At 41.4% G+C, this 22830-nt stretch overlaps 1 protein-coding gene across 8 annotated transcripts in view; it reads right to left on the bottom strand.

Annotated features, from left to right (window-relative positions):
- Positions 1 to 22830, bottom strand: part of EBF1 (EBF transcription factor 1) — a 381387-nt gene that overhangs the window by 125319 nt on the left and 233238 nt on the right. For 5 of the 8 annotated variants that reach the window (XM_008515123.2, XM_070570379.1, XM_008515117.2 and 2 more), the window contains exons 7-8: positions 16218 to 16299; positions 76 to 217 (exon numbers count right to left, since the gene is read on the bottom strand). In XM_008515123.2, coding sequence (XP_008513345.1) covers positions 76 to 217; positions 16218 to 16299 — 224 coding nt within the window. The remainder of the gene's footprint in view (positions 1 to 75; positions 218 to 16217; positions 16300 to 22830) is intronic. The other 3 variants (XM_008515135.2, XM_070570380.1, XM_008515128.2) reach the window with 1 other exon arrangement.

Below are 22830 nucleotides of genomic sequence, written 5' to 3'. Positions count from 1 at the left end.
TGGAGTTGGAAGAAAGAAACCAAATAAATTCACAGTTAAAGTAGCAATGCCAACCAATGAAAATGATTCGCCTACCATGTTCCAGATAAGAGGGCGTACCTTCCGAGGGGTCAAGCCTCCGAGCCCTCCGCCCATGCTTGGAGTTATTATGGACAAACATGTTATCAGAGACTGCCAGGACATGGCCATCCACATTGACTGTCGTAGACACCACGACCTGGAGACAGAAGAGAGAAATGAATGAACATTTTAATATAAAAGCATGGAGGGTAATAAACTCAAGTTAAATAAATAACAGCTGGGAGCTGAAGAAAATTGCATAGCTATTTCACATAATAACTGGTGCTTATGCTGTACAAGTCTAACAAGAGGAGCTATTGATGAGTGGGTCTTTGGCATGGAACGCTTTTGATGCAGTTTTAAGTAAAATTGCACAGTTTATAGTTATACAGCAGAAGGTACACTGTTAACCATAATTTTAACAAGAGGATCTTTATTAGCATATTTTTTTTACACAAGGATGGTTGTGTTTCACCTAAATTACCCTTCAGTTTAGACACTGAAGCAGATATCACAGTTGATCATGCAAATAAAAATCTTTTGAATCTTTAAAATATTTCCCCCCCACTGTGTCAGGGTGAAGAGGATAGAGAAATGAAAAAGAGGAATCACTGAGAGCCGGGATACAGCTTTCTCTCCTGGATGTCTTTCGGGGGTTTCTTGCACTTTTTTCCTTCCCACATTAGTTCAGTAAATGAGACCAAAGCCCCCCTTGGCACCATCCCCAACCCACGAGACCCCTGCCCCCCACTCCCCCAGCAAAAGAATTCCTGCTAAGTGAGGGTCTTAGGTCTGTGTTTCAAAGCCAAAAGAAATGGTGGCACTGGCCCAAAGTACAATTCAGATACCCTGCCATCTCATAAACTGACTCCTCTGAACCCAGCTTGCCAGAAGGGACACAGGCAAGGTGTTTTCTCAGAGAACTTTTGACTAAAACAATGAGAAGAAATGACCTACACTTCTCCTTATATTAAATGGGGGAGAGGATTAAAACCGAAACCCACAGAGATATGTTTATTCATGTGACCTCTTACAACCAAATATAATAATTGTCTGTAATTGCAGCTTCAGCTCCCACCTCATGCTTTGACATGGGAAACAGCAATCAGCCAGCTCCCGTTTAATCCACCTATTATGTTGACTAATTAACTTTGCTCGACAGTTTATTTCTTCCTCCATTATCAGCCCCTGTCAGCCGCAAGCACCCCGCAGCATAGGGGGGACCTCAGGCTCTTTGATTGATCACCGATAGATTGACATGCAGATTAATTTAATTAGAATCACCTCACTTGAGAAATGAAAGACAATGGCAAGGGAGCTAATAGATCTGCTCTCATAATGAGGCGAGCCTCCGGAGCCAAGGCTGAGGATTTCTGATTTATTTTGCTCAATTCCCCAGTTGCTTGGAAAGACTCTCGCTTTAATTGTTCTTGGTTTTGAGAGGCATTAGCCTCTGAAGAGGCGAAACGCTTTACAGGGACTGGCACATACTGAGGCCCCAGTTTCTGAAGAAGCCTTTTCTCCGAGTTGGCGAAAGCGGCACTGCCTTCTAGCGTCTTGGGCAACGCGACGGTGTCCTCACCAGAGTTGGGCAGAGGGGAAAATACTGGGCCTTGGCCTATGCCTGCAAATTGTGTGCCCTATCTGGCAAACGGGCCTCTCCGAAGACCCTCACCCCCAGCAATGGTGGCCATACTCAAAAGTTCCACCGTCACCTTCTTTGACCTACACGCATCTCTGCAAAATATGGCGGATTCCCTTTCCACCGCCTCAAAGATGGAGAAGAACGGCAAGCTGGAAACGCACTGCCGCTGATACTATCACGGGGTTGAAGTGATTTTATTTGATTCGACTTGATTATTTTGGATTTGTTTTTTTCTTCTGGGCCCTCGCCTCTGCCCACCAGATGACCCGCTCCCTATACCAAGCCTTGCCTCTCTCAGCCCCGGATCCAGAAGTCAGGAAACAAAGGCACATCGTCATCCAGCCCTGGGGCCTCCCTTGGATGAATGCAGGGGAGAGCTTCTGTGGGGTCCCCGCAGGGCTCCCTCAGGGTCCTCACCTTGGCTCCTTGAAGGACCTGAGCCCTCTTCTGATTTTATTTTTTAACTCTGTTTTATTAAAATGTAAAGTAAACAAGTGAGAGTCCGTTCAGGGACTCAGGGTATTCTCCTTAGTCATTGTGAAACCCAAAATTCCAGCTAAGGCAGGTCGTTCGTGGGAGGACCTGGTAAGTTCGAAGCAGCACTTTGCAAAGTGGTTTTCTCTTTCTTCATGATTGACCAACCAGATCTGACACATTCTGAAGCTTGCGTGTATGCCTCATCAATTGCAGGTGAATTTAAAAGGAGGAGGAGGAGGAATAAGAATGGTCTATTCTTTTATTTTCAGAAGTACTGTGTGTAGTGGCAGAGTCCATATTATTTAAGGCAAAGGAAACTCACTTTTCTTTTTAGTTGGTGAGATGACTTCGTGGGACATTTACAATTATATAACAAAGCTGGGTCTTTCAAAGAAATTTTGATTTACTACTAGACCACAATTGAGTGGTCACTGGAGTCGTTAGCTGAAGAAACTATAAAAGGAATCCCAAACGGTATCTGTTTCCAGTGTCAGGAAATACAGAAAGTGGTTATTCTAGATGTCTGTCTTAAGAGAAAAAAAAAAGCAATGACAATTCACCACGCACCTGTAAGACAAAGCACTAGAGGCTTAAGGCTTAAAATATTCTGTATAGTTTAAAGACATTGTCATCTAATTCCTACACTGAAAAAAAATGACAAAAACGGTTAAGAAAAAAAACATATATATATACCCTATGTGTTTTTTGCTTGGCAGAGGATTACAGAGACCACATGTGTGACAGAATCATTTCATTGAAAGACCAATTAAATTTGGGGAAAGGTAATACAGAGAATCCTCATGTCTTTAATTTCTAGAAAATAAACACCTAATATGTTCCTCAAAAACTCATGGCACAATACATTTTAACTTCCCTATCCCCCAAATAATTTCTCTCATTCCAATTTGGGAATGATCAGGATATATTTAAATAAAACAGATACTGAAATTAATCCACAGAGCAACTTGTAAATTTTTAAAAATCTAACTGTGAGGTGCAAAGAGGGCACTGAAGTGTCTTTTAAAAATAAGCCCATAGTGGGAGGGAAAAGGGCCTTTACACTTTAACACAAGATTAATGAGGTGCTGGCACATTCATGCAGGCAAGGGGACAGACGGGCCTTCCAAATCTTCAACCTTCCCAAATTTTGACAACAAAATATAGCTTGAATTTGGGGCAGATAAATATGGAAAATGATTTTACGTTTGGAATAGACCATCCTTTCCCTTTCTATCCCCTTTCTCGCTCCCCTGCCCAGGGAGAGATGAAAGGAATATGAGGAAGAGGTCTATTTAGAATTTTATACTGTATCTGTTGTAATCAAACCTTTACTCTCTAGAATTGCATTGCCCAATACAGTAACCACACGTGTGGCTATTTAAATTTAATTAAGCAAAATTTAAAATTCCATTGTTCGTGAGTCTCCATAGCCGCATTTCAAGTGGTCAGTAGCCACATGTGGCTAGAGGCTACTATATTGGACAGAACAGATATAGAACCTTTCCATCATTGCAGAATGTTCTGTTGGACAGTGCTGCTGTAGAATGGTTTTGAAATGAACTATTATAATTTATTCATGAGGATTCCCAAGTTATATTTCCTGAAATAAATATTAGTCCAGGTGGACATATTTAGGGTTGTGTCCATGTATATTTTTATCACTATAGTTTTTTGAAATCAGATTTCTATTTGGGAGAGAGGCGTATCTGGGTTCAGCCTTCCAGGTGAGGGTATTCAGTGTGAGGAGATAAAAAGGGCAGAAGAGAAGGCTGCAGCGACCCATGGACTTTAGAGACTTCCACACTGATGTCTTCAATTTCTTGGCCCATCTCAGTGGTTCAGAATCTCTCCTGTTACATCCTGGATCTAAATCTCCCTAAAGGTTATTATTTTTACCATTTATCTTCTTCTATTTAGAACTGGAAAGAATTCAGCACAAAATTTGTGATCCTTGACTCCCAAGCTTTTCTAATTAATGTGACTTTGGCCAGGTTAACAACCCCTCTAGGCCCCAGTACCCCTGACTCTCAAATGGAAATAACAATAGTGCCTAACTCATAAGGGTACTAGGAAATTAACATTATTTAAAATGGCTAGCAGGGTTTCTGGTTCATACCAAGCACTCAACAGATGTGAGTAGCAGTAGTAGTGTAATTGTTGCTTTGTTGGTGATGCTCAATAAAAAGTTCAAGAGAACATGTCAGGCTGATAATCTAAAGCATTTTAATTGCCAAAACAGTATCTAGCATAGACTGTTATTTCAAAGAAAAGGATGCAGAAATTATTTCTTCTGTGCTCATGGCTGTATCAGTCTATCAATGAAATCGTACAATTTTAAAGACCTTTGTGCTCACAACACCTAATTATATAATTTAGGAGTCTTGTGAATTGCAAATTTCACTGGTTTACGTACTTTTGCTTTCTAGAACCCATCTGTATCTTAGCCTGTTACATTTTAGGCTTGAGACTAAATGATATCTTACTGCTTTGAAAATAGCCTATAAATTAGCCATTTTATCAATTCAGTCTAGTTTTCCCAATATTTCATATGAATGAGGGGTTTTCTGCGAGTTTTGTTATTGGTTAGTATTTCCTCACTATTACTCCTCAGCCTGTCCCTCTTCCCTTCGTATGGGCAGGAGACCTTGTATGTCCCAGCTATGTTATCTTAAGATTCATGAAGCACAATCTCTATCTCATGAGCAGATTTTCAAAAAGACACAAGCAGCTAAATTCAGTCGTGAGCAGAAGATCACATTAACAAAAGCAGCAACTCACGTGGAAGAAGGGGATATGCCAAAATCAACCAAAACAGTTGAAATCTGTATCTTAAACATTTCTACAGCAAATATGGAATCGAGGGAGATTAAGATCATAAAAATATTTTCAATGTTTAAATTAAGAATATTTTCATAGTAAGCACCTCCCTCCAGAAAACAGCTACTTTAGCAATTTAATTTGGAAGGACTATTAAAAAATTATAAATCTTGGTTTTTAATGCTATTATATGGTAATTCAGTCTAAGGAAATTAGTGCTAAAGCTGGTCTGTTACATGGCTTCCTTACTTCTGGGTTTAGCTTACTCTATGTTTGCATTAATTCAGGGCCCCTAATATAAGGCGTTAAATGCATTGACTTAAAGTACATGAAATAAAAAGGCATTAAGCAACATTCCATGCTGAATAATACTCAGCAAAAAAGAGGAACAAACTGTTGTTACACCCAAATGAGTCTCCAGAGAACTGTGCCAAGTGAAGAAAGGCAACACCAAAATGTTACATACTGCATATCATGGGCTGAATTGTGTCCTCTACCAAAATTCATGTGTTGAAGTCCTAACCCCTAGTACTTCAGAATGTGACTGTATTTGGAGATAGGGGCCTTTAAAGAGGCAGTTAAGTTAAAATGAGGCCATTAGCATGGGTCCTACTCCAATCGGAGTGGTTTCCTTATAAGAAGAGGAAATTTGGACACAGAGAGAGACACTAGGGCTGTGCATGCAAAGAAGAAAGACCACGTGAGGACACAGCGAGAAGGTGGCCATCTGTAAGCCAAGGAGAGGCCTCAGAGGAAACCAAACCTCTTAACACCTTGTTCTTGGACTTCCAGCCTCCAAAGCTGTGAAAAAATAAATTTCTGTTTTTAAGCCCCCTGGTCTGTGGCATTTTGTTATGGCAATCATAGCAAACTAATACACTGCATGATTCCATTTCCCTAACATTCTTGAAATAACATAATTCTAGAAATAGAGAACAGATTAGGGATTGCCAGGGTTTAGGACAGAGGGAAGGTGGAGGTGGATGTGACTGATAAAAGAACAATAGGAAGGATCCTTATGGTGATGGAAATGTCCAATATCTTGACTTTGGTGATAGATACACAGATCTACATGTGGTAAAATTTTATAGAACTAAAAACATATACACACACAAATGAGAACAAGTAAAATTAGGGAAATTTGAATAAGATGGGTGAATTGTATCAATGTTTGTATCGTATATGAATATAGAATAGTACAACATAATATTGTGCAAAATGTTTTTTACACACAAAAATATTTTGCAGAATATTACTATAAGGGGAGACTGGATAAAGGGTACCCAGAATCACTCTGTAATATTTTGTACAACTGCACGTGAATCTACACATCAATATAAATATGTCAATATAACATTCAACTAAATAAAAGGCATCAGTAACCAGATGTCCTTCAATAGGTGAATGGATAAACAAACTGGCAGTCCATAGAATGGAGCCATGAAAGACATATAGGAACTTCAAATGCACATTGCTAAATGAAAGAAACCAATCTGAAAAGACTATGTACTATATTATTCCTATATGACATTCTGGAAAAGGCAAAACTATGGAGATAGTAAAAAGATCAGTGCTTGCCAGGAGTTTGGGAGGAGGGAGAAAAGGATGAACAGGTGGAGCACAGGGCATTTTGAGGGGAGTGAAACCATTCTATATAATACTGTAATGGTAGAGACACGTAATGGTACATAACATGATGCATTTGTCTAAACCCATAGACTGTATAACACAGTGAACTCTAGTGTAAACTATGGACTTTAGTTAACAATAATGTATCAATATTGGCTCATCAATGGTAACAAATGTATTACACTAATGCAAGACGTTAATTATAAGGAAAACGGGAAGAGGGGTCGAGCAGGTATATGGGAACTCTCTGTGCTTTCCCTTCATTTTTCTGTAAATCTAAAAATGCTTCACAAAATAAGATCTATCCTATCAAACTTCTACCCTCAACCCCACATAGCCCATATTCTCTACCCCGTACTTGTTTGCTGAACCACTCTTTACAGATGCCTCAAAAAGTTAGAGTCACAAGAGACCCAAGCGATCAGCCAATCTAGTGGCTTCCAACTAAGAGTTGCCAAATGTAGTAACGGGGACAGCACTGCAGAGAGGGCATCCTAAATTCATCCACAGTAAGGCTGCATGCTACAACATTCAGTAACTTTCCTTTGTTGATACGTGATCATTTCAATTCCGTATGGAAACACTGGTTATCCATGCACACAAGAAGCTCTGAATTGTCAGTTTCACATGGCTTCCAATAATTTTAAAATAGACAGCGCAATTCTTAATAAATGCAGTTACGTTGAAAAAAATATGTCATCACAGGAAGTTCATAGGAGAAAATGACAAAAAAAAGTCCTCGATAGTTATCACATTGCAGATTTGTCCAATACCTTCTTTTGTAGCTTGGAAAACTTGAGGGTCAGGAGGTTTAAAAACATCCACGAGGTCATCAGACAAATTAAGAGCAAAGGCAAGTCTGAAGGGAAATTTCCAGCCTCCAGGTCCAGTTCTCCCACTCAACAGCCTCTGGCCTCTCAATACACACTTCTGGCTGAAGTCTTCTCTCCCCTGACTCTCTTGTACACATCTCTGGTGTCTATGTGAACTGACTACACTTTAAGTATCATCTACATAAGAATGGTCTGCAGCAGTGAGGTCTTCATTAACTCTGTCCTTTAAAACATCCTTGACTGATAAGGAATGAGATATTCTCTGAAACCTGCTTGATTGCTAGTTTCTATCTGGTTGAAAGATCCCAAATAACTCATTAAAAATTATGGAGGACACGTGAACCTCCAGGACGTAACAGAGTGGAACTGCTGGAGTAAGGAAGTGAGTAACTGAATTAAATCCACATTTTAAGGCTCAAGGCAAAAATAATCTCTTCTCTTGACAGTAAGACAAGAACAGACACTTCTAAATCCTCAGATACTTGTGTTAAACTAATTTGGACCTTTGGAAACTAGTACTCAGCTTCTGTCTCCTGAACTGTGACACGTGCTAGACATGAAAGGCTCATCGGTGATCTGAACTGTGTTCCTCCCTCTGTGGATCAGGATCTTTCAGTGATTCTTTTGTTTTCTTTTTTTTTTGAGGAAGATTAGCCCTGAGCGAACTGCTGCCAATCCTCCTCTTTTTTTTGCTGAGGAAGGCTGGCCCTAAGCTAACATCCGTGCCCATCTTCCTCTACTTTATATGTGGGACGCCTGCCACAGCATGGCTTGCCAAGCGGTGCCATGTCCGCACCAGGGATCCAAACCAGCAAACTCAGGCCACTGAAACTGAACGTGCGCACTTAACCGCCATTGGGCCGGCCCCTCAGTGACTCTTGATGGTGTCATTGGCATTTACCTGGTGCTCTCTGTTTATGTGTTCCCATATGGCACACGGATGTGGAAATTGGGAGCAAGAAAATAGTATATTAGTCAACAGCTCAGCTTCCAGGGCCAGAGAGTCCTGAGTTTGAACCCCAACTCCATCACTTACTAGTTAGCAACCTTAGATAAATCACTTAATCATAGGAAAAAGCTGTGAGCCTACTATGTGCCGGGCATTATTCTATGTATTCAAGAAACAGCAATGAACAAGACAGATAAAGTATCTGCCCACCAAGAGCTTAGTTCTTATCAAGGAGAGAAAGGGGTTTTCAGACAGTAAGTAAGTAAGCAATGAAAGCAAATTTCGGAATGTGAAAGTTCCAAGAAGAAAATAAAATGAGGAGGGGGTGATGCCTAGGCAGGAGCTATTTTTGATTGGGTGATTAAGCCTCTCTGAGGAGGTGACTGACATTTTAGCTGAAATCTAAGTGATAAGAAGTATCTAGTCATTCAATTACATAGCAAAAGAATTTCCCAAGGAGACAAAATAGCAAGTGCAAAGATCCTGAGGCAGGAAAGAGTTTAGTATATTCAGGAAAGAAAAAATGAAGGAAGAGAAGGAAGGTCAATGCGCTTGTTTGGAGAAAGAGAAGTAGAAAAATAAGTAAGATTATACATGTAAAGCACTTACTACAGTGTCTCACACATCATAAGATCTCTATAAGTTACAACTTAAACAGTGGAAGAATGTAAGAATGCTTTTTGTTGGTGGGTCTCGATAAGTATAGTTATCCTCAGAGCTAACATCCATTGGCAACACTGATCAAACCAGACACTTACATCTGTCCTGTAATGTATGTTACATTTTTTCAATAGCCACTGGACTTAAAGTAGGAATTTATTTCCTCTAAGTGTAAAGTTACCACTCATCAAATCCTGTTCATAAGGATTCCTTCTCACTGATGCATATTTTCTGCCAAGGCCCAGCATAAGGCTCATGCCAAGATACATATTTGCCCAATAAGCTGTAATAGTTTAATATATCAGGTTGAAAATCCACTATTTGTATTTACCATGTTATGTGAATTAATCCTGTATTCTAAAACTATCATTAGAGCTGCTTTCAGTATAATTAATCAGTGTGGTGCATCTTGAAATGATTCTGTACAAAGAGAGTGATTGCAGCTCGGGCCCCGAGCATTCTGTTGGTAAAGAATTTAATTGTGAGATGTGCTGTTTGTCAAAACAATATAAGGCAGGGGGTGGGCGACAGGGGCGAGAATACAAGAGATGAGAATATTTCCTTCTCTATTTAAGTGCCTTTCCAAGCAGACAGAAACTGCAGAGGCTGGGCATGCATTTTAAGAATTCTCTAATCATACCCTATAACATACTGATTCAGAGGCTCTGTGGGTTTTTGAATAAATAACAAGGACTCTCCAAAATTTATAGAATTTGCACAAAAAAAGGCAGAGACTTGCCTTTTAATGTCATTTCCCATGTCATCATTTTTAAAAGAACACACACTTGTGGTGGGAATTCGGGATGAATAACCTAGTGGTTTCTCCTCATATTTCCAATCCCCCACTCCCAACGACTAAGAAGTGGGGGAAGATTGTTCATCTCCTCAGATAAACATGAGATAAACATGAATTTGGGGCTTGCTATTCTCTCTGCTCAGAAAATTCTTCTGGCTCTTCTCAGGAAGATTTCTTCTCATCCATTAGCTCTGAGCTTCAATGTCATCTCCTCAGAAGATTTCCCTGGTCGCCTACTTTAAAGTAGGTTCCCATGCCACATCCCACACTGTTATCCTCTCATAATATCCTGTTTAAGTTTCTTTAGAGCAATAATTAAAATTTTTAATGATTTGCAATTATTAATTTGTATACATTGTGGCAGCTGATGGTAACCGTTCCCCATACATTCATTTTCTCTTCTTCTTGGGCTATACAACTAGACGTTTGCAGGCCTCCCTGTGGGTACATGTGACCGTGTGACAGACTTCTCGCCAGTGGAATGTGAGATTTGACAAAGATCATTTCTAAACCCAGGTTTTTAAGAAATCCATATGTGCCTTCCATGCACTCTTTACCCTTCAACTGGGTGGATGGAGACCACAGGTTCTAGGGGACAGTGGAGACACAAAACAAAAAGACTCCAGGTCCCCAAATCACTAGATGAACAAGATCCACTCACCAACAAGAACACCTGCTTTGTACACTTACATGAGCAAGAAATCACCTTCTGTCATACATGAGCCATTATATAGTCTTTGGTCTATGTATTACAGCAGCAAGTATTATCCTAACTAATAGACCCCAACTAGGATAAAAGTTTCATTAGAGCAACATCCTGTCTTTCTTGTTCATCACAATATACTCACCACCTACCGCGTCAATCAATACTACTGAGTGCATGCATGCATGGATGAATGAATATGTCTTACATTTATATTCATATATAGTCACTGATCTAGCATTTATACGTGGATATAGATTTATAGCCTCCAGAAAAACTTTGTTGAGGGAATAAGATGAATTTGGAAATGTATACTTTACAGTCTCTGGCTATTACAGTATCTACTGCGATGATAACTTGTACTCAATTCTTGTTCCTCCCCTCACCATCCTCATTCTGCCAGCCCCAACAAGGGAAGCTACTGACAAGGATTTAAATCTTAACCTTGACTTGTCTAGCTCCTGTCAGTTAAAAACCAGACCCGTGACATGGTTTTAACACAGTCCTTTGACATTAGCATCTTTTTAGTGTCAAGATGAAGAAACAGGCTCATTTAGTCACAGTGAATTTCTCCCTGTCATGAGCCATTTCCATCCCTAGCTTACCCCTGCCTTCACCCTTCCTCCCCACTTCCCCACACCCACAAGAAGTGAATGAAGTCTGTATCCACTGTTGTATTTAAGTAAGTTTGTTACCCTAACCACAGCCTGGGGATTTCAAAAGAAAACATCCATTGTAAATTTAAAAAAAAAAAGGTCATACCAGATTTTCTACAAGGTTTATTCCATACTGCCTTAAAGTATGAACACAGTCAAGTTCTGCGGAAGGTGATTAATTTCTTGAAAATGCTAAGGTCACGCTAATTGACATGACCTGTGTAATTAAGCAGTCTCTGTTTACACACCAGAAGCTCAGCCGCTGTGAGGCTGAGTTTGCTTGACAGAATGTCTTTACATGTCAAGAGATCAACAACCTTTCTTATGTCCTCCTCAGTCACCTACACAGGCCCCTGATTGCTGTTCAGAGGAGACACGCTCTGGCATGGCTGCATGAAGATCAAGCTGGCCTGGTAAGCATACAAAATGGGATGAGAGAAAAGCAGCAGCCAGGACAGGTGGGGAGAGCCCACTTAATAGACAGGAGAGCACATTTTCAATCAGATGTCTCCAGGTTTCGGGTTTTCAATGTAACTGGGAAAAGCCACATTGAGACGTAGAGTAGATCAGAGTTTTCTCATGCCAAAAAGACACTCTCTCACTCCCCTTCAGAGGCAATATCAACATAAAGATATTTGAAACCGGCTTCCCAATTACTGTCCTTTGAGAAAAACGATGGAAATGATATGTTTTGTTCACAGGAAACCTTCGACCAGTGTCTCTATGACACACCTCTGTCAGCCAAGACAGCTGCGGGGAAGACTAATCTTCTCCTTCTTCCCCTTCTTGGTTCAGTCCTAAGATTTTGGAACTTCAGTATGATTTCTTAACAGAATACTGGGAGATGTCAGGGGCCACTTTACTCAGGCTCCAGCTAGGAGAGGGGTCTTTCCTGCCCTGGAGAATTGTCCAAAGCCTCCATAGGTTAAGTGAAGCTTAGGCAGTCTTCTGAGTACTGAATTCTTTTTCTAAAGTTCATACAAGTAAAAACTGACCAACACTGTGGTTCCATTCAGGAAGAGCCCTGAAATTCCTCCCCTTCTGCACAACTCCACCCTCTGCTTGATAAACTTTAGTAGTATACCGATGTTCTCCATCAGACGGTATCTGTGGGTTCTATTAGGGCAAACGCCTCTTTTGAAAACCCCTCCTTGGCTTTTCTGAGATTCCAGCAAATATTCATGGGTAGCTGCTGTGGTTCTCAGATCTTGAGAGACTTCCTTGTATCTGACTCCCTAAGTATCTGCCCACAGACTCTGGACAAGTTCTTTACTGTTCCACAACATTAGATAATATCTGAGTCAGACTGACTGGGTTGAATCACTGCCTCCTACTTACTAGATGTGTGACTTTGGGCAAATTGCTTAACTTCTCTAATCTTCAGATCCCTCATTTGTAAAATGAAAACAATCCATATTTGCACATTCTTAAGCAGGATATTGTGAAGATAAATATGATAACTCACGTAAAATACATCAAAGTACACCCATGGACACGTACAATTCTACACATGTATATGGAACACTCTGAATGTAGACACAAATATAAACTGTCATCTCCCCAGCACTTACTGCAATTAGGAATGAACCAAGACAGGGAACAAAGGCAAAGAAGCCAGCTGGGGTGGAGGCACAAAAAGAAAAAAAAATGAGGAGGACAATAAAGTTTGGGGCTCATTGAGTTGAAGTTCCTGGAAACAGCCAGCAGGCAGCTGGATGGCGAGGTCTGTACTTGGGTGTCAGGCCTCAGGGACCCAGACTCAAGAGTCCTCGGAGCCCAAATAGTGATTAAGATGCTGGGAGTAGAAAAGCTACACAAGAGAGCCTATAAAGTTAGAAAAGATCTGGATATCAAAAGGAAATGTGAGGAATACCAACATTTGCAGCAGAGTAGACAAAGAGCATTCCTTGGAGGGGGCTGAGAATGAGTGAATGTTGCCATGAAATCCAAAGCAAAAGGAGAATTCAAGAAGGATGGAGTGGCCACCAGCATGAAGTGATGCAAAGAAATGTCGGAGAAAATAGCCATGAAAGAAACAAGACTATAGAAAAAAAGGGAAAGGTTGAATTAAGAGACATTTGAGATTTTACTTTAACTCTTGAAGCAATTTATCCATTCAATGATTGCATAAATATCTGCATACCTACATGCACAAGACCATGTGTTAATTGTGTAAAAATGATAATTAATGAAATATGTACATGTACAGAGATACAAAACACAATGAGTCAGTGTTCATTCTGCCATAGTCTCCCTCTATCCTCTCCCTGGGAAGTAATGAGTGGGTAATGAGAATAAAGCAGGTTAAATCTGAGACCCGGTAAGGAATTTGTCATTGCTGATAGAAGGAGACACAGCTCTTTTTCAACCAAAAAATGAACTCTGTGGTGGCCAAGGTAGCTGCCCCTGTTGAGAGAGGTCTGTCTGTTTTAGGACAAGCTGGAGAATCATGGGAAGGAGCATTGTCAGGGTTCAGATAAATCATATGCATTTGAGGCACAGTATGGACCTTGTGTCGGGCAGCTCTCATGCTTAATCAAAGGGTGCGCCCTTTGGGACAGTAGCACTGTCAACTGGAAGAGTGTGTCAGAGGTCAGCAGGTATAGGACTGAACCAGCGCCTCTCCACCAGGGGCAATTTTGCACTGCCCCCTACACCCCAACCAGGGGACATGTGACAATGTCTGGAGATATTTTGGGTTGTCATGACTGGAGGGGGACTAGTAGGTAGAAGCCAATGACAACTGCTCAACATCCTACAATGCACAAGACAACCCTCCCCCGCCCCCGCCCCCGCCCCCCGCAACCCCGCTCCTCAGCAAAAGATTAGCTAGTCTAAAATGTCAATTGTGCCCAGGTTGAGAAACCCTCTACTGAACTAATGATCCAGCTTTAGTTTATCACAAGTATTTTCCCCAAAGGCTTACATTTATGTTTTATCGTTTGCAAATTACTTATGCATGCAAAATGTTGTCTTTCTTTCATATGTTTTGAAATAAGCAGAATCATCATTTTACCCATTTTATAGTTGAGGAAACTGAAGCTCCAAAAGATTTCAAGACTCTCCAGAAATCTAACTCATGCCTCCTCGTCTCAGTAGCCCTTCTACAAAACAAAGAAGAGCTATTTTGTCTGCAAAAATAAAGCTTTCTAGACACTATCAAAAATAATGGACTGGCTTGTTTCTCATCTCAAATAATCGCTACCTTCCTATAATTCAAGACTTTCAGACATTTCACTAGCAGGTCCTGTGAGAGAAAGCAAGGCCACAGAAGTCTTAGACAAATGCTCTTTTATAGGTTCTCAATGTCAGCAAAGTTCATCTCTAGCACTGCTGCCCTGAGAGAGACAGCAAACGTGATCCTGGTATTCGTGAGGCATTACACATGTCTACTAGACATGTTTTATTAGACATAAATTGGTTTGTGCCTGGATATGCCTTGTCCCTAACCCAAGCTTGGTAAAAGGAGGTATATGGCTCATCTCAAGGCCAAAGCAAGCTACAAAAGGGTTCATACTGAAACCCCACCTCATGTTGTAAGATACTTAGCAACACACACTTAGTGGCATCACATGTGTTGTTTCACCAGCAAAGCTGACTCCAACTCAACACAAAACCTCCTGTGTGGGAATGAGTGCACCCAAGTCTACCAATGTGGGATCAGGAGCTCACCGGGAGAAACATTTCCCAGGACACTAGGAATCCAAGGATTCTCCCCATTCATCTCTGTGAGGACAAAAGGTGGCAAGGCCAAAATGATTTTACAGAAATACTTCAGAATCTCAGGAGAGAATGTCTTCTTTCCACTGAATTTGTTCTTTCATGAGCCTAATAAGTCTCACTTCTTAAAAAAATAATCATCTTGGAGACTAAGAGATCTGGACATCCAAAAATCAATGCTCAGAATCATCCCTTCCTTTTCTCCCATCAGAGAACGCACAGCTAAAATTTTTCAACATTCTCTCAGAGATCATATATTGCAATCTACACTTAAAGCTGACTAACTACAGCTAAAAGCACACTTTCAACACCACACTGTTTTCCCTAATAAACCGTAGGAGCATAGAAATATGGGGAAACTAACATTGACCATGCAAATGAGTTAACCACAAAATTAGATGGAGAGAAACACAAAGGTCTAGAATCTTGCTATTCAAAGTGTGGTCCCTGGCACTGGCGTCACTTGGGAGCTTGTTAGAAATGTAGAATTTTTAGGCCCACCCTAGACCTCAATTAGCATTTTAACAAGATCCCCAGGTGATTCTCAATACTTTGGAGTTTGAGAAGCACTGCATCTAGAACTTAGCAACCTTTCCTAAAACCCAACCACCATTTTGTGTCTTGGAAGTTAACACATTTGTTTTCATATCTTCTTCCTTTAGTAAAGGTGTAATCATATGAGGTTAACATACCACTTGTGCTTTGAATGGTGGCAGATCTGACTGATACTTGAGAACATTTACACGTGCCATACAAGGACATTTCTGAAACAGAACTCAGTGTCATCCATATTGCTCTAGCTATGCCCTGCGTCTTCAGAGGTCCATTTTTAATAGATAATTACTGCTAACAATTGCCAAGATTGGGAAGAGGAGAACAGAGAGAAAGGAAGGAAGAAGGGGCCATCATTCTACAACAGAAGAAAGCTCTTATTTACCAGTTTTCTACTTGTGAAACTTTAGGCAAAGAATGAATCGTTTCTGTGTACTTCACTTAACCTGCAGAAGTTTAAGCCTGTGAGTCCATTCAGGAAGCCAAACTAAGTCGAAAGAGCATCAATGCCTCAACCGGTGAACGCAGGTGGTTCAGTCCCAACTCTTCTCTAATGAAAACAACTCCTAGAGTGCAGACACCTGAGGGACCAAGAGCCTCACCTGCTCCTCACCTCTGGGGAACAACTGTACTCTGTATTTTCTTCTGCCTCAGACTTTTTTACCCCCCTCCTGATATTCACGTCATTATTGGGATTTAAGAAAGGCAAGAGGGACCCACCTGGAATCTCCGCATGTCACGTGGGTTTCCTGCATTCTTTAGGCAATTTTGGTTACATTTGAGGAAAAATTTCAAGAAGAACCTGTGAAAAAACAAATTACCATGGTTAGCATTTCATTCAAGACAAAGAAGGGAAGAAAGTAGTAAGTTGCTTCTGCATTGTGCATTCTGTTGTCTCTGTGCATTTTCTGAAATACTCAGAGTGGTGTTACAGCCAGTATTTGGTTTAAGGCATCAGCCTTTGTTTTGCACCCAAGCTGGACCTTCTTATGAAGAGAACACTCTGATGGCTGCCAACAGATCTCACAAAAAAAATTAAGCCCCCAAGGAAGTATTTTCACTCATACAGAGGGAAAGTTTCTACCAGAATTTAAGGTAGGTTCCAATTGGCTATAATTGCCTGAGAATTACTCATGGTCCCCAGCAACAACATGTAATTTAAGCCCCATAAATTCACAGATGATGAACCAGCCAAAATACATGTTGAATACAAGGAGATGATAAACACTTTTGATCTTAGCCTCTCCAGATAAACCATTCTAATCAGTAGTGCCCATGAGAAATAGGTAAGATTCACACACTGACTAACGTCTTTTGACTTTTTTAATACTTCCTATATGTTTTTCTTACATTGCCTGCTGTAGACAAAAGCTATTTGTGATAGAATAAGGAAGGTCCTGCCTCACTGCCGCCTTGGTCCCTGAATTGCTTCTACAGTGAGATCCATGGGTTTTATTTGCTAGGGTTACCAAAGGTCTCAATGTACCAAGAACAATACTAGTTTACACCAGCTGTATTAGTGTAAGTATTAACAGTACCCACTTTAACTCTCAAAAGCACCCTGGTATGGCTGATAAATTAGATGGTCACCCTATAATGTTCTGAGTTATTTCTAATGTCACAGTTGTTAAAGTCCATCATGGAAAGGCAGCCGGTATCAAAGCTGTGCAATTAGGGCATTCACATTGGCCATCTGCAATTAAACCTCTCCACCTGCCTATGTTTGGGGGAATAAGCATTTTAAAAGCCACCTAAAGTTCTTCAATCCTTTTTACTTTTAGAGCTGCGGATTCTAGGCCCAAATATTATCCAAAAATATCAGAATGAATTAAAATGTTGGTCAGTTAAATTCTTATAGGAATGTTCTTTTCTTCGCCTTTCCACCACTTCAAGTCTACACTGGAATAAAATTCCCACCTCAATACACACAATTTGTGAAGAACTGTCATGCCATAGTGCCTCCGTCTGGATTTAGCTCTGAGCACAAAGTCTATCAACCAAATAACACGGGGGGTCCTCTGTAATGAGAGCACAGCACAAAGACGGACCGAGTTCAGCCAATTTCTGAATACTAAAATGAGAGAAGTCCCAGAAGAACGTCTCTCCTCCCTGGTCTCTTAGAATCTGCCAAGAGGGGAGTATAGTGTGGGAATAACTATTTGAAGAGAGACGATGACTTTGTCAACCAAAAAATAACATTTTAAACTGTAAACATCTTCTTGAAATGGCTCTTTCAACATCACTCAACATTCAACTGCCCATCAATAAAAGCAGGCTTCTGAATAATCATTCATCCCTACTTCCAGGATCTCTCCACAGAGGCCAAAGTTTATCAAGCTTCCGTACAAGATAAATGACTCATGGAACATCAAAGAGCAACACTGTCATTCCCCAGGGCAGTCTGCAGGTCCTGACTCTCGTCTCCTTTCAACAGGGTGGACTGGGGAAAGGAAAAGGGTTGGAGGGTGTGGTCACAATCCTAAGTGCCTTTGCACTGTCCCTTTCTGCTGAGCTCTGAGGGCAAGTGCTGGGTGGCCCCAGTGATCACACATGGCTTTCAGAAACTATTTCATGTTGGGGAGCTCAGGATAGTGAGTCTACCATCTTGCTGGGGACAAAGCCTACATCCGAAGACACCTGAAATGTGAAAACTGGCTGTGTCTTTCCAGCACAGCTAGTTGGAAGGGCATCCTTAAAAGCCACCGAAGCCCCAGAACAGGGCTGACTACCATTATGTTGACATGAAGAGTCTGTGCAGTTTCGTAGAAAAGCCACAGCCTTTAGAAATACCCAGAATGGGGTGCTTATCCTTATTTTGGCAAGTACTGTATGTTTGTGACTTGGGATAGGTAGCTGAACTGCTCTGCACCACACTGTCCTTATCTATAAATTGGGTGTAATAACAGTCCCTGTTGTATCAAGCAGTCGTGGAAATTGGCTGTGATAATGCATAGTGCCTGCTGGCACATGGTAAGCATGGCGATGGTGGCGGTAATCATAATCATGGCCTCCATGTATGAGGGCTCAGGCTCAACACAGTGCTAAGAACTTCAAATACATTTTCCCATTTAATCCTCCTAAATAACCTCTGCTATGAATCCCATTTTAGACATGAGGAAACTGAGGTTCAGAGAAGTTAAATCACTTGCCCAAAGGTTAGTACATATGAATTTAGAACTCAAACTCAGAGAGACCCTGTGCTCTTAACCATTCTGCTATACTAGTTTTAGTAATAATAGAAGTGGTGCAGTACTGATGTTAATACTAGTTTCACCATTGACAGCAATTAAACCACAACGGCAATTGTACTAATAAAAGTAATTGTATGAGTAAGAGTAATTGTTAGTATTATTATTTCCACACCGGCCATGGGAACACTGCGGAGGGAGACGTCATTGCCATTCTCCTCCCAGTGGGCCCCCCTCCCTGGTTCCCCAGGGTTGATAATATTTTCCGCCTGTGTGTGTTTAAGCCATTTGAGCCCAGACCCGACAGCCAGATTCAGGTTGTGTTAGAAGGAGCTGTCAGCACACCCTCTGGCATCTTCAACTCAGACAACTGCTAGCCTCCATGAGGGGGTCCATCTGGTGCCAAAATGGACTTTGAAAGACAGGCAAACAGGACGCGAGCTCTGCCAGAGAGAAACAGAATCAAGGGAGCAGGGGATCTTCTGCCTCAACGATGAGCAGAAGCGAGGCGCCTGTCAGCAGCCCATCGTTAGCACAAAAGCTATGCAGGGCACACACCGGATCCCCGTTACCCTAAGCTGCCCTGTCACTTGGCATGCTGGCAGAATCTCCTGCCCGCCCTCTCGATAGCAGATCGCTTGCTGAAATTGAAGGCTTGACCATCTGTCGTGGGGAAGGGACGGTGTCAACTGGTGCCTGAGGCCTCGCACAAGCCCTTATGTGGCAAAGACGCTCTGTAGGGCCGTTCTTTTGGAGAAAGCCAGTCCTACCCCAGGGGGAGGCTCAGGAATTCTTTCAAAGTTTTCCCCTAAGTAGATGCCAAATGTCTGACCCTTTCGGATCACACTTTCTTAAAGGAGCTGAGAGGAGTCAGAAGTAGGAGTTAAAAATAGCCCCACTGAGAGACAGAGTTAGACGTGGCACACAAATTTTTGGGATGACTTATCAGGCTGTTTTTCAGGCATCTGTAAACCCAGGGACACATGCACATCTGAGGATCTCAGATTCCGAGGAGGCTTTTAAAAAAGCGGAGGTTATTGTAACTCAAAACCTTACTTGTGTCTAACGAATTACCACATTTTGTGTGGCGGGTGTGTTTGATAATGTGTTGTCAGGAGAAAGAGTGTGGCAGCCTTACCCCAACCATGAGAAACTGACCTGAGGCAGGACAAAGCCCCTATTGACCCTGTAGTTCCAAGGAGTTCCATAAACTCCAGGAAACAGCCCAACCAAGACCAAACTCCATTCTTTTTTGGGGGGTGGGGGTGGCAAGAAACCAGACACCTTTCTGTTAACTTTCAATGGAAATAATATCATCTTGTGTTCATACAGTGTGTTACACTATTCAAAGCACTTATATCCCCAATACCTCACTGAATCCTCACAGAACTCCTATAAACAGGCATGCCAGAAACTATCAACCCACTGGAAAGGCAAGAAAACTAAGACTCAACAAAATTAAGATATTTATCTACTGTCAAAACTAAACTAATACTCTACATTGGCCAAAAGGACTCGTTATGGTATGAGTTTTCTCCATGAATTATAGGACTTTACAAGTGACCTTAACCATCACTTAGTCTAACTTCCTCATCATGCATATGAAAAAATCGAGAGATCAGGAGACATGACAATACTCACAGTTATGAGACCTAGAACTATAGTCCGCATGTCTTGACCTCTAGTTGTATGATTTTCCCAAAATAATGTTAGTTTTTCAGAAGCCCACCCAATAGGAACTCAACACTTGAGCTTTGAACTTTTTAGTTTACTACTTTAATTAGGAAATTGACAGTCATAAAACCAAAAGTGACATCCTATTAAAAGTTGTGTTTAGCTTCATCAATCAGACTAATGGAGGACATTAGCCTATCATTGAACATTAAGTGAACCAAACACACACATTTGTGGAACAAAATTGTTTATTCGATGATTTTTTTTCACATTTTAGCAACCAATAGATATTCAGTATATTGAGTAGTTTCCATGTGACTAGCACAGTGCTGGATAGCAAAGGTATTTCTAGGCTTCCCCAAAGGAAAACTGAGTTAGCCAACAGGATCTGACCCTTCTATATAAGGATGTAAAATAACAAAAAACCATCTCTGTATACCCAGAACATGGCATAGACTCAGAACCCAGTGAGTTTTCAGTAAATACTTGTTCAACTAAACAGAATCCAGGACCTCCCAGAGGTAGAAATGGGAACATTCTACAATAAAGACAGCAGTCAAGTATACTGGACTAGAGCTTGGATTAGAGATAGACAAGTCTGAGTAAATTTCTGCAATTCCCTGAACCTCAGTGGTCTCATTAAAATGTGGGAATAACAGTACCTCCCAGGACCATCACGTGGCTTTCATCATAATTCTAGCTTTTCTGTTTAGTTAAGTGTATAGCTTTCGACAAATTATTTTGCCTCAATTTTCTCATCTGTAAAACAGGGGAAATGATGGAACCTACTTCAGAGAGTTATTGAGAATTAAATGAGTAACAGAGGTAGAGTGTTTAAATAGTAACTGGCATAGAAGAAGGGATAATTATTTTCATCACCATTTATCCCTAGCAACTTCTCAATCCCTTGCACTCAGAGATGTTGGAGATTTTCAGATACAAAAAATATTCTTCTCTCTTTGAAGCTTAAGAAAAGAAGCAAAGATCTGTGTAACCAAGGAGAACTATAAGTTTCATTAAATGACCTACAAAAAGGAAAAAAGAAAAAGAAATGAAGGAGAGACAATAATGACTACAGCAGCTTTACCCAAAGGCCAAGACACATAAAGGAGAGAGGTAGCGGCTTAAATCATGGAAGACTCCAGCTAGTCACACCTGAAGGGCACACACAGTAAAACCATCCATTAGACAACAGCTTGTACATCATTAATTATTATGCAAAGCATTGCAATAGATCTGGGCAGAGCAGGTTGAGTTTTTACCTCCCCCACCCAAATTCTGAAAAATCACGTTTGGATGTTTTCAGCTGCTCTCATAACATCCAGGCTGGAAAGGAAAAGCATCAAGGCACACCTAAACCAAGACATAAAACCCCCATTTGCAGTCTTAAGGCTCCCCGAAAGTTCCTCTGACTTATGCCCACAGATGGTTATGTGGCAAATGATGCTTGCCAAAGATATTCAGGACACGAAGACTCGCTCTGGCCTGATGCGGGAAACAGCTGTGTGGAAACAACTGTGGGGGCCCTTCGGTGTGAAGTTCAAGCTGCTCCCACACACACTCACTGGAGGGCAGGGAGGGAAATGTCTCATGATTCACAGCGCCTCTTTGGAGGAGTTGTTTCCATAAACTGCCCCATCATCTTCCTTTTGACAATGAAGCGCAGAACCACCTGACTCCGTGACCAAATCTACCGCCCAGATGTAACCAAGGAGGACTTTCCAGAAGTACAAGGATGCTCCCAAATTTAAAATATTTAATCAGAAAGTACCCATCCCTACCAGACCACCCGAGCTGCCAGGGGCTGTTTCAGAAATGCCATCATGACCCGTGCTCACCATCCAAGGAGCGGTAAACAAGAGTCCCATGGCCACTGCCATGAAAAATAGATCTCTCTTAAAAAAAGGGGAGCCAAAACAGCTAGAAAGAGAAAACTCTATTTTCAGTGTCAACACTTTTGGGTGCCTAGTACACAGAAGAAGCTGTAGAGTACAGTTCATCCATGTGAAAATATGATACCCGTAAGTTAGCCAGAAGTCCGGGAATGCCATATGGGTGGGCTGAGGAGGCTGAACCCATGTAAGGGCAAAGGTGTCTCACCTCTGGCCTGACCTCCTTTCCTATTCTAATATTAAAATGCACTACTGAGAGAAGACCTTCATTGACTCAAACCCCCACAGTTCTGTTTGAGAGGTGGGCAAAGCAGAAAGGGAAGAAGAAAGATCACAGAGGAGATTTTACGCAAATGAAGCAAATTCTCTCCCTGCTCCCCGCAGTGGAAGGTGGAATGCCACCAATTTGTGACACTATCTTGGGGATCCCAGGGGGAGAGCATGTGGCTGCCCCTATTGTTGGCCACTGACTTCAAGGAGTTTACCTTTTCCCCTAGCCAAGGTCCCTCAGATCTTGGGCATTTCTGGAAAGTGCTCTCAGCCTGAAGGCATGAACATAATCAACTTGAAAAGCACCCA

This window comes from Equus przewalskii, chromosome 13 (genome assembly GCF_037783145.1).
Source record: "Equus przewalskii isolate Varuska chromosome 13, EquPr2, whole genome shotgun sequence".
Taxonomy (NCBI): domain Eukaryota; kingdom Metazoa; phylum Chordata; class Mammalia; order Perissodactyla; family Equidae; genus Equus; species Equus przewalskii.
The sequence above is the reverse complement of the archived record's forward strand: the minus strand, read 5'-3'. Positions and strand labels throughout refer to the sequence as shown.